The sequence below is a fragment of the Sturnus vulgaris genome, chromosome 23 (assembly GCF_052056855.1).
Source record: "Sturnus vulgaris isolate bStuVul1 chromosome 23, bStuVul1.hap1, whole genome shotgun sequence".
Classification (NCBI taxonomy): domain Eukaryota; kingdom Metazoa; phylum Chordata; class Aves; order Passeriformes; family Sturnidae; genus Sturnus; species Sturnus vulgaris.
The window spans coordinates 6055391-6071017 of record NC_142265.1 but is presented as its reverse complement, the minus strand read 5'-3'; the positions used below and the strand labels follow the sequence as shown (position 1 = coordinate 6071017).

At 44.9% G+C, this 15627-nt stretch overlaps 1 protein-coding gene across 2 annotated transcripts in view; it reads right to left on the bottom strand.

Annotated features, from left to right (window-relative positions):
• LOC106861813 (uncharacterized) overlaps positions 1-15627 on the bottom strand; it is a 132213-nt gene that overhangs the window by 83611 nt on the left and 32975 nt on the right. For both annotated transcript variants that reach the window (XM_088177758.1, XM_088177757.1), the window contains exon 3: positions 13118-13300. In XM_088177758.1, the coding sequence (XP_088033884.1) occupies positions 13118-13276 (159 nt within the window). In that variant the 5' untranslated portion in view covers positions 13277-13300. The remainder of the gene's footprint in view (positions 1-13117; positions 13301-15627) is intronic.

Below are 15627 nucleotides of genomic sequence, written 5' to 3'. Positions count from 1 at the left end.
GCAAACGCTGGACAATTAGTCAGGACCACGTTTGTGCTTAATGACCTTCATGATCAGACTCAGTTTCTGGAAAATGGAGCTGGGACATGGATATAAATATGGCTTTGAAATTGTTTTTAAATGAACTCTCTGTTCATAAACCCAGAAAAACACTGCAATAATTCCAGCCCAGAGGTTCCAAACCTGAGATCCCATCTCACTCCCTCACCCCACATTCCACCACAGATTTGCTCTTTGCAACCAGGACCATCCACAGCACCTGATGGGATTTTTTTTTTTCCTCTTGCTTATTTTTCTACTCCTGCCTCTCACAGCCCCTCCTGAGAGTATCCTGGGATTGGCTCTAAAAATGCCTATTTCCCACCAGGATTTTTATGCAGGCAAATAAAATGTAAAGCACGAGCAAACCACGTGGGCAGCATTTCACATTTCACACCTTGGCCTCTCCCAGGCACAAACCAGTCCCCCCCAGTTGCAGCAAACACTAAAAACAGAGTCAGGTCAAATACAGCTGGGATGAGCTTCACACAGAGCACAGCTTACACCAGGCTGAATCCATAAAAAGCAGCAAAAATCACATCCTGCTCCCTCGTTCCAAACAGCAAAATGAAAAATGATCGGATTTGCCCAAATCCCATTGTCTGTGCTCGTCTCCACTTCCCTCCGTATCCAATTCCACAGACAACCAGAAGAGGGGGATCACATACAGGACTGACCAAAAGGTGACTTTAGCACCAGAAGCAGTTCTCCTTTAACGGTTTTATTATTTTTTTATTATTATTAATTTAAATTTGCCCTTTCCCCACTCCAATTCCCACTGGTGACAGGGGAAAAAAAAAAAATAAAAAAAATCCCCTCCTCGCCAAGAATCCCATGTGAACAAAGCTGCAGTCAGCGAGGCGAGGTGGCAACAGAGTAATTTATGATGGTTTTAGGAGGAAAAGTGTGGGTTTAAGTGAAACTACACTAAATTAAAAAGAAAAAAAAAATGCAGTTCCTGAGAAAAAGTAATACTGGAACAAAAAGGAATAATAATGGAAAATAACGGGTCTCTGAGCAGGATGGACCTGATTCAGGTTCCACAAGTTCCAATAAAGTAACAAAATGCTGACAAACAGCCTGGCTGGGTGGGGGGGGGGCTGGTGCAGAAATCACATCCATTCTTCTTTCTTTTTTTTTTAATTTTGGAGAGAGAAACAACAACGCAGCACACAGAGAGAACAGGGCAGAAACTTCCCCAGCCCCTCCTCGAGTGGGGGAGCAGCCAAGCCCTGGACTGGCCTGGATTTCAGGTACCCCACAAAGTCTCCAATTATCCCGCCAAAATCTTGGAATTCAAGGGAAAAGCTTGAACTCGGCACTCATCAGGAGACAATTAGGAATTGCTCATCTTTCCCTGCCCCACGCTGCAGCCTCATCCTTCCCTCCCTGTGCCCAGCTCCTGCCCCTATTCCCATTTTCCTCACTCAGACATTCCAGGACACCCCGCAGCTGCCAGATCCCTGCTTTTCCAGCATCCCCAAATTCTCACTTGCAGCAGGGAACCCCCAATGCCCTAAAAGCCACAAAAGAGTGCAGTTCCTGGTTTTACAGGGATTTGGCTTTCTGGATTTGAAGGCTGAATTCAGCAGATTCTGGCAACAGAGAGAAGTGGATCAGGCACCCAAATCCTTGCCATTGTCCCTGAATATTTTTCCCCCATCCCTTCTGGCAGGTTGATATAATGCATTACCACCCAGCAAATTAAAACAAAAAAAAATCCCCCCCAAAAAAACCAATTTATTTAGATGTTGTGGTCCAGATTTACATCAAAACCAAGCAGGGACTGATGCTGATTTAGCCAAGGTAGGACCCAGGTGTTGCCCAAGAAACCCGACCAAAACAATTAAATCTATTTTCCCTGGCTTACTTTCACAGAAGAAAGAAACCAGCTTCAGAAATAATCCAGCCAGACCCCTGGGGAGAAGGAGGAGGAATAAAAAAAATAAATAAAATTTAAAAAAAAGAAGGAAAAGCCAAGGCAAAGCTGGTCCCAGAGCGGGGGAAGGAGGGGCAGAGTGCGGCTGGGAAGGGCTGGGATGGGGCACACCCCGGACAATGGGATGAGCAATGTTTGTCAGGAACAAAAGGCACCGGCTGAGCGGGACACGAAGGGGCTGGGAGCGAGGACAAAGGCGGGCAGCATCACACGGAGGGGCAGCCAAGGTGCCAGGGTCAACGGCACGGGGATCCATAATGCTAAAGGAGCTCCAAAACTCTGTGTCCCGATGGAGAAAATCCCTGCAAATGCTGCCAGAAAGGATGGAAACCCTCTGTGACATCCCGGCACGGCTCCCAGCTCTGCAGGATGCTGGAGCCCATCGCCGTGGTGCCATCCAGCTGCTGAGCGGTTTTATTCCCTTTTTTTTTTTTAATTTTTTTTTTTTTTGCATTTTTGTTTTGGTCGCCACCGTTTTTATCCCCGAGTCCCCCAAAGCATCTGTTTTGAGATTTCCCTTTTTATTAGACCCGCTCGGAGGTGTGGTGTTATTTCCAAACCTTGTTTTCTAAACGTCGCTCCGTGCAGCCACGCTCCCGTTTTGTCACCGCCGGGGAGAGGCCGGGATTTTGGGAAGCACGCAGGCAGTGCCCACGCACTGAGGCTGTTTAATAACAAACCCCACTTCCCAAAACACCCCCTCACCAGCACAGCCCATTCCAGCTCCTAAACGTGCATTTCTCTACGTGCTCTCACCCCCGCCCGAATTACCCATCAATAACCAGGGACGATCCAGATGTTGGAAGAAGAAATGGCTGTGCCAAGAGGAATTTGAGCCTAAAATTTGCAATGCGCCTCCTTCAAGTCCCTAAAATCGTTTTTTCAGGCCACCTCTCCCCTCCATGCCTCAGTTTCCCTTTTGTGAGACGGGATTTATGCATCCTGTGAGAGGAATACACCTGGAAAATAGGACAGCCCCTGGTATTCCAGTAAATAGGCCAGGCAAGAACCTACATTTCCATGGGAAGAATTGGTTTAACCCAATTATTAATACACCATTTGCTCAGAATTAACTACGACTGAAAAGCAGCAAACTCCTAATAAGTGATATTTCAACAGGTCCTTCCTTTTCTCCAGGACACACTCAGCCTGGGGATGGTTTTACAAATCATCTTTGCTCAAAATGGTTCAGTTATTTCAACTCTCATTCCAGACTGGCAGGTGATAGAATTATCTTTGGGGATGATATTTGGGATAAAAACAAATCACTCTTCCTTATTTCAGATTCAAAGTCAGGTTATGCCCCTCAGCTCCTCCTTTTGGACCTTGTGTGACCACCTGTACTTCAGCACATCATGAAAAAAAAAAAAATATTTTTTTTTCCCCACAAAAGCTATGGGAAGATCTTAGAATCATTCTAAAATTCATTATGTTTCATACTTAAGGATTTTTTTTAAACTACATTTTCCTCTTAAAAACCACTGGCTCCACTTGAGAAAATCCACAAAATATATATTTTAAAGTTTAATTTCCCACTTCTTATCTCCACATCTTTCATTCCTAAAGACTCCTATGTGCATCTTTCTCTGCATGTTCAACAGTCCAGTCCACCTTGACAATTCCTGGAATTATACCATGGATTTTTCTGTTAGATGGCACACCACTATAGGGAAAACAACAATTTCAAATCCATCAATGAATTCCAACCAACTCAGCCCAAGAAATCCAGGAAAGGGGGGCAATGCAGAGGGAGGCACTACTCAGCAATCCCCATCTCAGGAATTAAATGAATAAAAGCAATCTGAAGCAAAGAGGAACAAAATAGCAGAGCACACATTTCCACTTCCCCTGGCATCTCCCTCTCTCAATCATCTCAATGGTTCATTTAACCTGTTCCTAAGTGCCCCTGTGGAAAAAAAAAAAATGCAAATTTCCATCCAAGTAAAAATGACTCATCACTTAAACAGGAGGATCTTCACCTAAGTCAGCAAAGAAGTGAAAAGTGAAATTAGGGACGTAGATAAGCCACAAAGCCACGAGCAAAGCTGAGCCTACATCAAAGAGCAGCAGAGAAAACCCAGCTTAAAAATGGTTATGAGTGCCAGAAATTCATGTCTTGGCCTGAAAGATTCCACACTTCAACACCAAAGCATCACCAAGCCCAGACTTCTGTGACCTGCAGCAAAATCCCTCCTGTGTGGGGTGGATGAGGAAGGCAGTGCTGGGATTTCCCCCAGTTTGATTTCCTGTTTCCCCATCCCACACCTTCAATGTCACCCCTGCCATGGCAGGGACACCTCCCACTGCCCCAGCTTGTTCCAGCCTGGCCCTGGACATTTCCAGGGATGGGAAATACCAAAGCCTTGGTCATGCATCCACATTTCTCTGCCCTATGAGCAGCTGAAATCCAGGGCTTTTTTTGGCTGGAGAGAGGCAGATGAAAGCTGCTCTCCACTCCAGACATAATAAAGCACAAAAACACCACGGAGAGGCTTTTAGAGAGCCAGGAGGAGAGAAGGAATTAGGAAATCCAACACCAAAGAGGCCCCAGCAGCACTCAGAGCTGGGTGAAGCCTTTCAGACCCGAGCAGAGATATTATTGTTATTATTTATTATATAACACCCGGGATTGCTGTGCTTTCACTTCACCCACAGCCACCTCCTGGAGTATTTACACTGTCACTGTCCCTGTGCTGGCCTGCTTCCCCAGCTTTCTTCCAGCCAGGTAAACACAGAGGCCCCATCTCAGAGTACCTATTATACCCTGCTGCTTCTCCCTCGCACTTATCCCATTATGCCATTACAGCTGCTGCAGGGTCGGGTGTTTTCTATTTTGTGACATAATATTGTGGGCCCAAACCCCCCTCCTTTCCCTGTCTCCAACACACGAGGAGTGCTGGTAAAGAGCCCTTCAGGTGGCAGCAGGCAGGGCCACCAATGTGTCACCAACAGCAGCATCCAGGACCTGCTGGTTCCCACGGATGCTGCAGTGCCTCCTGTTAATCCAGGACTTAACGCTGGGGAAATATGAAATATTTCATATGCACCGACCCAAAATAACAGCCAACAGCAAATAAAAGCACAAAAAAAAAAAAAAAAAAGAGACAACTTGGAGGTGCAGCAGGATGGATAACCCCTCTCTCTGCCTTTTAAGCAGAGGGAAATGTCATTTCTGGGCTTGTCCTCTCACTTCTTTCCACCTCCTGCAGCAAAGTGGGAAGTGAGCAGTGTCGTGGACAGAGGGGTCTTTCCCTTCCCCTGGGCTCTTTGTGCAGGGGAATTTTGGTGACTTTTTGTCCTTAAAATCCCCACTGGTACTTTTGTTGCTGGAGAAAAGTCAAAGTGGCCTCATGAATGCTCTGCTGTGGTCACTGGGTCCAGCAGGAGGTTCTTGTGCCACTTTGAGCCACTGACCCTGAGAGTTTTGAGCCCTTGGGATAAATCCCAGTTTACAGCCAGCCCAGGACACTGTGGATGAAGAAGAGCTCATTAGGAGGAGCTCCCAACCAAATTAAAACAGGACAACAGGGCAGAAGGGCTGGACAGACACCCCGGAGCTGGGACAAGGAAGGCTCCAGCCTTTATCTCTGCCCAAACAAAACACCACAGGTGACCTTCAAAATGATCACACAGCCCCTGTGACCCATCCCATAACTGCCCAAGGCTTTTTATTTCTATTCTTACACGTGTAGAAGACACCAAGCACAACCAGGAGGTGATTTACTCAACCAGGGGGTGATTTACTCAACCAGGGGGTGAATTTACTAAGCTCAGCATCAACAAAGAGTAAAAAACTTTGAATGCCATGAGAATTAACTGCCTCCAATTAATGCCATCTCCTGAGCTGAAGCACTGAGTTATTTTTAAGGGCAGGTTCCTAAATCTCTTTTTGAAATTGCTGTTTTCAGGAATTCACCTGTGGCCACAGAGGAGGAACTGTGGTGGCAGTGCCACCACATCCAGGTCCCAGCTGCTCCAATCCCAACCCTTGGCAACAAGTGCAGAGCTCCTGGATCAGTGCTGAGACCATGGCCAAGGAAAAACAAGCACATTTCTACTCTATTTTAAACCATAAAATAACTGTAAAGCAGCTTAATTATCAATCAGTTAGGGATTTTTTTTGGTGTTTTTAAAAATAAAAATATAAATGATATCCTAAATATTATGTTGTATCCATATCTGCTGTTCTGGTTATAGCTGAGCTCCTTATCAGAGCAAAGGAAAAGATATTCAAGTTGATGAACAGCAAATTCTGCTTTTTCAGCTCCTTCTCCAACTTTAAAAGCAGGCTGCACTAATCTATAAATAAATCAACAAGGCTAATTCTTAATTCTGAAGAATATGGAAGATCCAGAGCAAAGGGAAACCAGAAGAGCATGAGAAGAAATTGTAAAGGGGAAGGGAAGAGATGATTCTGCTCACATAAGCCCCATCCCTGAGCTCACTGCACTCAGTAAACTCAATAAAACAATGAGAGAGTCCCTCACCATTTCAGTCAAGTGAATTATCTCCCATCTGTGGGGGCCACACAACTCAGGGGATGGGCTGAGATGTCCCTGAAGCTCCTCCTGTGAGTGCTCCTGCAGGATGTGACTCTCTAGGAAAGCTCCACAGGAGATGAAAGCTTGACCTGACAGTGCCTTTGCCTTTCCTGGCACAGCTCAGGCTGGGAGCCATGCAGAGCACAGGATTGCTTTGCTGACAGGAATTACCCCCAATTTAGTGAGTTTTAAAATACTGAGGTTCCACACTGAGCTCACTTTGTACCACACAGAGGCTGAATTCTGCTCGTTTAGAGGGGTAAGAACCCCCCTGTCAGTAATTCAAGGTAAGATAATCCACATGTTGGGAAGAATTTGACCCAAAAATCCATTGGAGCTCCCTGAAAGACTCCCATCAGTTTGCTGACTGTTAAACCAGCTTCCAGTCCAGGATCCAGCCCAGCATTCCTATCATGAATTTCCCCCACAAACTATTTAATTCTATTTAAACATCCCAACTTAAACTGTACCTGACAGAGATCCTGACACAAATTTCCTCATCTGTGTTTCTGGTTTGCACACAGTGCCAGTGTCTGTCAGTCTTTTCCTAAAATCAGAATCACTTCCCAAAATTTGGACTTCACTGAAATCCACACAGAAATCACCAAGAACGGACTCACAACTTCCAGTAATTCCATAAAATCCTACATTCCTTTGCAACCACTGTAATATCCCTGTTCTAGAGCCTGTGGTGAAGCATCCACTGAACTGAACTGATGTTACAATGGGGGACAAAGCAGCAAGAGATGAGAATTCGGGGTTTTGTTTGTATTTCTCTTGTAAAAAACCCAGTGAGCATCATAATCAATGCCCACCTTTAGGGTGGATTAGTTGATGAAGATATCTGAAGTCACCTCCTCTTAAAATCAGCCTGAAATATCACAGAAAAGAAATTATTTTAGTAGTTCATAAGGTTTTTATCTCCCAGTGTGCAGCCTGGGGCGTTTTAGGTGGTTGGTTTGTCAAAGCTGCTTTGTCCAGCTGTGCCAGGACTGGTCCCAGGACCTGCAGAGTTAAACCAACAATTCCTTCCAGCCTGAGCTGCAGAGCCAAGACAGAGCCAGTTCCTCTGGGATTTGGGCACTCCACTGATGCATGGAATCATTAAGGTTGGGAAAAACCTCCAAGATCATCAAGTCCAAGCTGTGCCCCATCCCCACAGAGCTCTGAGTGCCACATCCAGGGGTTCCTTGGACACCAAACGTTCCTGGGCACTTCCAATCCCTGCCCACCCTTTCCATGGGGAAATTCCTGCTGCTGTCCACCCTGAGCCTCCCCTGCCCAGCCTGGGGCTGTCCCCTCCTGTCAGGGAGTTGTGCAGAGCCACAAGGTCCCCCCTGATCCCCTTTTCTCCAGGCTGAGCCCCTTCCCAGCTCCCTCAGCCCCTCCTGATGCTCCATTCCCATCCCTGGACGTGCTCCAGCCCCTCCAGGTGTGACCTCAGAGAGGGACAATGCCCTCCCTGCTCAGCACTGCTCCGTGGGGAGAGCTAATTAACCCGGCATAATTAACCTCTGCATGCACAGCAGCCCTGCTCGGAGCATCCCAACCAAGCCGTTCCCAGTTTGCTCTCCCACCTCAGAGCCCCCAGCAGTGGAGCTGAGCTCAGGGCTCAGAGCCAGCCCAGCAGGCAGCAAATGTGGTCCCTGGGGAGGCTGCAGGAGGGACAGGCCACAGATGCCTGGTTTTGTGCAGGGCAGGGCAGGGGCCAGCTCAGCAGCACTGCCGGGAAAAGGGGACACACATCAGGCACATGCCAGGGTGCCACAAGCAGCTGAGCTCACACACGGCTCCTGTGACTTCCACAATACAGAAGTATTGGTGAGATTATGGCTGAATCAGAGAGCAAATATTCATTTATATGCATAGATACATATTGATTAAATAGACAAATCGATGTATTTAACAGATATATTTATACAATTAAAATATATCATATTCTGTATAGCAAATTCGTATTTTTTTTACAAATCAGCACAGCCAGCCCACGTATGATCTGTACATCAAGGGAAAGCTCAGCCTGAGATTCTGTTTCAAATTAAAAGCAGCCCTGCTGCAATTAATCACAGCCTGGTTGATGAAGCACACACTGAAAGGACAACAAGAATTCTGGGAAGCTCAGCCTGTCATCAACAGCCACAACAAGTTTGGTTTAAACCTCAGGACAACGAGGGTTTGTCACCCAGCCCCTGGTCTGAGCTGCTCTGAGCACTGTCCCCAAACCAGATGGCCCCAAAGATCCCAAAATATCATTTACAAAAGTTTTGATTTCTCTATCACAAAATGAAATAACACCCATCCAACACTGAGCTCTCGCTACTTTTATTTACCATCATTTTATTAATTACTGAATTCAGCTATAAACTGGATTATTTGCTTCCTTCCCTCTGATTCCTTCCATTCTCTGTCTCCCCATTCCATTTTCCCCTTTTCACCCACTGCACCTACAAAAGTTGAGTCACCCCTGGAAAGTTTTCAAAGCTCTGGGATCATGTTAAATCACGTGAGATGACACACAAGTATTCGTGCTCCTTCCAGCAATTTTGAAAACTTCAGCAAAACTGAACTCTTTCTCCATTTCTTTGCTAGGAGATATTAAAAAAAAGCCTCTCCCAGGATTTAATTCACTGAGCTATTACAGTTTTCAATAGAAAAATGTCTTAGTGAAAAACTCCTCATCAGCTTTTGCTTTAAATTAAGGGCTTAGATTTTATCTGAGGCTGAATCCACTGCTAAACACTGGCAAATCTTTTCTTCTTGCTCACAGCTTCTACAGGTGTAAAATAAAAATTAAAAAAAAATAATAAAAAGGTTATAAATATATTCTAAGGGCAGCTCTTACAATGAAGAAATGTTCAATGATCCAGACCTGTTTCCTAAAGCTCCTAAAGCCTCAGAGGGCTGATATTGGCACAGTGGAATTCTCCCAACAAACCAAATCTGAGCATTTTGCACCAAGAAGCACAGGATGAAGAGGCAAGATTGAGCTGCCTGATTTCTACAAATCACAAATTTAAAAAAAAAAGACAACCTGACAGATGTAATTTCATTTTGGGATCCCTTCTTCCCCATCACTGTGTGTGGAAAGAGAGCAATAATCCCACCAGTAAAAAAAAAAAAAAAAAAAAAAAAAAAAAAAAAAAAAAAGGCACTTTCTGCATCTCCAGAGTTTGGGATTTTAGTAGGAATGGCTAAAATAGATCAGGTAAGAGAAAGTTTGGGCAAGTTTCTTCCTGGAGGAGCCCCAAACCTACAGTTTGTCCTTTAGGATCTATACCAGAGATTCCTTGAGATATTTAGGGTTTGGTAGAACATTTCTGCTACCTGATATTCCTATATTCATATAATTATTATTATTACTATTACTAGTATTATTGTTATTATATGTTTCCCAATAATTCAAAGAGGGAACACAAGCAGTAACTAAAAAGAAAAAAAAAAAATCCTACTAAAAGATAATACATGCAAATAGAAAAATGCATTTTTATCAAACAGACAGCAGCAGTGTGACATTTGCAGATTTCAGGACCTTTAAATACAGAAATACTGTCCAAAGAGAAAAAAAGATTAATTTAATCAGTTCTAAAAAAGATTAATTTAATCAGTTCTGTGACTCCACCCAAGGTTCTGAGCCAAATCAAGTGGGAAAGGACCTGAGGAGGTTTCTGGTGCAACTTCCTGGGATCCAACCAAAGTATTTTGGGTTTTATCCCATTTTTCATCCACCCTGTGGCTTCCAGCAAGAAAAAAAATCCTCTACTGGTGTTCATGAAATCACTGAAAGATGAGAAAGAACCTAAAAAAAACCATCCAGGTCCAGGGTCACCTCCCTCCAGAGCATCTGCCTGGGCAGTCACCACCAACATTTGATTTTCCCTCTCCATTCCTGAATTTTAAAACCAACTGGGCCTTTTTTTTTCCTAGCTGCACCCCTGAGTCAATTCAATTTTCTGTTTAAACACCCATTATTTATACAGAATTCAAAAAGGCATCCCAAGAATAACTAAAATCCCTTGACATGATGCCTTAACTCAAGCTTATTTCACAACAAACCCAGAAATGAGGGGAAAGAACCATGGTTACAGTGCAAATAGCACCCAGTTCCTCCAGAGATGGCTCATCTCTCCCCAGCCCTGACAAAAATGCAGATATTTCAGAAGAATAAATCATTTCATGTGGTCAGTACTGAAGAAGGGAGGTTTTAGGAGGGATTTGCATGTTGGAAAGGTGATGACTTGGCAGAAAACTGGCAGGATTTTCTCTGCCCAGGCAGGAGCCAGAGATGGAAATCAGGGGAGTTATCAACAGCAGAATGGAGGGGAAAAGAACCAGAAAAAAAGGCTGGGGTAAATTGTGGAGGGAGAAGAACAAGACTTGCAAGTGGTTTATTGCTCTTGGAGGCAACACTGGCACATTCCTGAGGGGTTTGGGTCCCACTGTGTTCGGGGTTACCTCAGCTCATCCCACCCAGAATATTATCTGGGACTTCTTCATCCCATTCCTGTGTGGTTCTGCCACATGAAACAGGATGAAGCTGGGCAAGAAAATGAAAAGCTGTGAAGGATGGAAAAACTACCCACAGTGCAGAGCTCACCTGGCTTTGGTAAAGGCCTGAAGAGCCTCTTCAACTTCCAGAAATCATGGAATGGTTTGGGATGGAAGGGACCCTAAAGCTCATCCCATGGCAGGGACACCTCCCACTCTCCCAGGGTGCTCCAGCCTGGCCTGGGACACTTCCAGGGATGCAGGAACAGCCACAGCTGCTCTGGGCACCCTGTGCCAGAGTCTCCCCAACTCCCAGCCAGGAATTCCTTCCCAAAATCCCACCTAAAACTCTCTAAATGCCTCTAAGTCCTGCAGCAACTAAAAAAAAAAAAAAAAGCAACCAGGCCCTAAAAGGTGGCACCAGACACAGGTGTCCCTTCTCAAACCACAGACAAAAAAAATGCTGGGAAACCAAAAGAACAGGTGGAAACACAATCTGTGAAATTCCCTTTTTAAACCTGTAACTCACACCCAGGTTGAGTCCTTCATAGTTAAAGCAAATGTAAAGAAACAAAGAAATGCCCACAATTTTCAGGACATGCCCAACATTTCCACACCCACCACCCTGGCTCAGGAAAATGCATTCCTGTCAATAAAAGTGGGAATTCCATGCACAGCTTGATGAAAGCAATAGAGTAGATTGCAGGTGTAGAAATACAACTGGAGTTGTACCACAAATCGTTTCCCACCTTGTTGCAAAGGGAAATCATGTTCTGAAATGTGAATTAAGGCAGATCTGAGCACACGAGGCACTGACACAGCACCAAAACAGAGCAACTGACCCGAGTTGGAAAGAAAGCAACAATTATTAAAGAATTCTTCCTCTGTCTTGCCAATATTGTCACATGAAAGTTTTCTGCTGTGCTCACTTTCAGAGTTCTGCTTTGGTTCAACTCTGGCACATGTTTTGCAGAGGGAGGAGTGGAATCTGCCAGCACAAAACTGCCTGAACTCAGGGAATTCCTGCCTGAATTCAGGGATTTCCAACCTGAACTCAGAGAATTCCAGCCTGAACTCAGAGAATTCCAGTCTGAACTCAGAGAATTCCAGCCTGAACTCAGAGAATTCCAGTCTGAACTCAGGGAATTCCTACCTGAATTCAGGGATTTCCAACCTGAACTCAGAGAATTCCAGCCTGAACTCAGAGAATTCCAGTCTGAACTCAGGGAATTCCAGTCTGAACTCAGAGAATTCCAGTCTGAACTCAGGGAATTCCAGCCTGAACTCAGGGAATTCCAGTCTGAACTCAGGGAATTCCAGCCTGAGCAGGACAGATCCCTGACATTGCCAACAAGAACCTCCCACCTGCCTCACCCCCTGCACCTGAAGCATCCAACTGATGCTGTGACACTTTCCATAGACCAGGGGCTGTCCCTGCACCCCCCCTGCATTCAGAATCTTTCCAGCACACGCAGTTAACCACAAATTTGCCCTGATTTCCTGAAAACCAACACCATCTCACCCATTAGGAGAATAATTGCCTGGCTGGTCTTTCACTCCACACTTCTCCCACAGCTTCCCCTGCCTGAATGAGTCTCTCCAAGCAGGCTTTTCCCATTGGAAAATAAAAAGTTCTTTCATGCCTTATTTCAGGCTCCTGCACTTCTAAAGAATCTCTTTTCTACCTGTCCAGCTTTGCTCCTATCAAGGGATAAATTCCATGAACAAGAAATCCAGGACAATCCCCTGGCAAGGTGCTGCCCATGGCATGCAGAGCCCACCTGGACACAAAATTCATGGCAGTGGCTCAGTTCTGGGGGTTTGCAAACCCCAAAATCCTGAAAAGGCAGAGGCTTGCCTCATCAGTGATTTAAAGTGGTAAACACAAAAATGGATTTGGGACTAGCAAAAGGCTCAAAATCCAAGGGTTCAGCTTTTCCTGACACAGCTCTTGCTGCATTTTGGACTCTCTAAACCCTCCACAAGTGTGCAATGGCACACTGGCCACTGGCAGGACAAAAACCCTGATGAATGCACCAAATTCTCATCAAATTTCAATGAAATAAAACTTTCCTGACACAATTTCTGCATGTGAGAAGTCATAAGGACTCACCAGTGAAACGGGGAAGGGAAATGATCCTTGCCTGAAGCTCCAGGTGTGCTGGAGCCTCTGGAGAGGTGAGATCTTCCTCTTGTGCCTTGGGCAGGTCTTTCCTGGAGATTTCTGGCCCTGACTCCCAGCTCCAGAAGAATCCAGGTGATGCTTTTCCATGAGCAATTCCCACTGAAGTTATTCCTAGGAGAGGGGGGGAAAAAAAGAGATATATTTATTTCTTAGAACAGAACTGTAAGGGTTGCTCACTGAAATCCCACAAGAAAGAGTGAAAAAGGTGCCTGGGACTTGAGCTGACACCACACAGAGCACTTCAGATTACAGAATGGAATCTGGGGCAAAAAAAGCATTTTATATTCTCATATTAAAAGCAGCGTGAACACAAGTTGCTTTGATTAATAAGAAGATAAAATACATTTAAAAAAATTAAACACAGAGTGAAGTTTTCCCTTCTCCACCTGAAACAGATCAGACTGGAACATCTCTCTCCTTGAATCACCCATTTTACAGCAAAATTCATCTGTGTGGCCAAATGTTTCTGCCTTTGCTCTGAAAAAAACTTCTTTTTCCCCCCCTGGCAAACCTGACATCTCAGCCAGCACCACCACGTTCCCCTGCCCCTCTGGAGTGTCCAGACATTCCAAATTCCCCCTCAGCTCCAAGACTTCCCTACCCAGACCTACCCAAAGAAAACACCTCAAGTAATTCAAATATTTATTCCTGGGTTTGGAAGGTCAGGGGAGGAGGAGGAGGAGGAGGAGGAGGAGGGAGGAGTGGGACTCGAGGTTGGCACCCGTGTGGTGGAGTCACTCAGTGGGCATCTCTCACCAGGAGTGCAAAACCAGAGCTGTGCATGCAGAAAGCTCTGCCAGATAAACCCACAGCCTCAAAAAGCAAAGAAATGAGCCAGGCCTGATCCTGATTCATCAGTATTCAGCCGTGGATTCAGCGGGACAGCTCGGAATTTACACTGGAATAAGGCAAAATCAGGATTAGGCACCATCTGTCTCAGAGAGGGAAGCGCCCAGAATTGCTCTGCACATTTGAATCCTCTTCCCCCATTTCTTTAATCTCTTGCACATTCCAGGTTTTCCATTCAGCTCCGGTGACAAAAGATTTTACAAAATGACAGTCCAGATTGAGAGAACAGAAATTACAACCTCTGACAAAAGAGATGCCAAACTTTTTATCAACGGTAAGTGCTCCTTCCACGCAGACCCTGGGCTGCAATGGTAAATATAAGGCAGATGTCGAATGGAAATTAAACATTGTGCTCCCAGGGTGGCCTCGGCTGCATTCAGAGCTTGATTTAAAACAAGGCCAGAGTTCTTTCATCATTTCTTTTTTTTTTTTAAAAAAAAAAAAAAAAAGTTTCAAACATAAAGATATTCCAAACAGGCACATACTTGACCTAGAACTTGGCGGTGCGGGACAATAAATGAGTGTCAAACGCACCAGCACGGGGGAGAAAAGGCAAAGCGAGTTGTCTGCAGGATGGGCTGGCACAATTTGGTCCTCAAATCACTTCTATTTCGGCATCCTGAGAGTTAAGAGGGAATCCAGGTGAAATATCTCGGGCCCCCCTTGTCTAAATTCCCACCAAAACCTCTCATCCAGGAGGCTCGGCCGGCTCGATGCTCTGCAGCAGGAGCCAAAGCAAACCCAAGGACCCCCAGCAGCTGGAGGAGAATTTCTCTGTGAGCTTCTTTAAGATTTAAACCGAATTTACACCCGTTTAAGCACTCTGCCTGGTGTTGTTAGACGTGATAAAATAGCACGAGACGTTTGCAATGGCTCAGATATTCAGCCTCAAGCAGCACGGATCTGCACGGTCTGCACTGTTTGCTGTGAATGATTTCTGATCGTACAACAGCTCAGCCAAAAGAATGTAATAATAGGTTTGCAAAAATTAAACCCCCAGACTCTCAAATATCCTGTACACTGAGGGCAGCGAGGATGAATTGAAGGATTGGAAGGATGATGCTCAAATTTACGGAAATAGTTAAAAGCACAAACCTAATCGCAATTGCTTCTCTTTCACTTTGTTAGATTTTTTTTTTTTTTTTTAATGCAAGTAAAAAATAAAAATGAAAGTGAAATGAGTGAAATATCTACAGCTTGAACACATAAATATGTTTGCACTCTTCTGGGCAGCCGCCTTTTAGAAATAATTTTCTCCTCTCAGCAATTTCACCTCAAACGCAGTAAAACAAAAAAACTTTTGAGGCCATGACTTTGTAACCTCCCCTGAAGTTTTGAACACGGGCAGAGCTGGCCTGTGCACACAAGACAATCAAACACATGCTCAAATGTCAACTAAACTCCTGTCTATATTAATTTTTTTTCCCCTCCACCAAAGGAAGAAAATTGTGACAAGATTTTACTTTGAATGCCCTGACAAAGCAGCACTTTCTGGCACGAGCAGGACACTCATCCCCCCTTCATCTCCCAGAACAAGATTCAATCAGCTGAAACACAAACCTCATTCTGCACTGAGAGATTTTTATTTT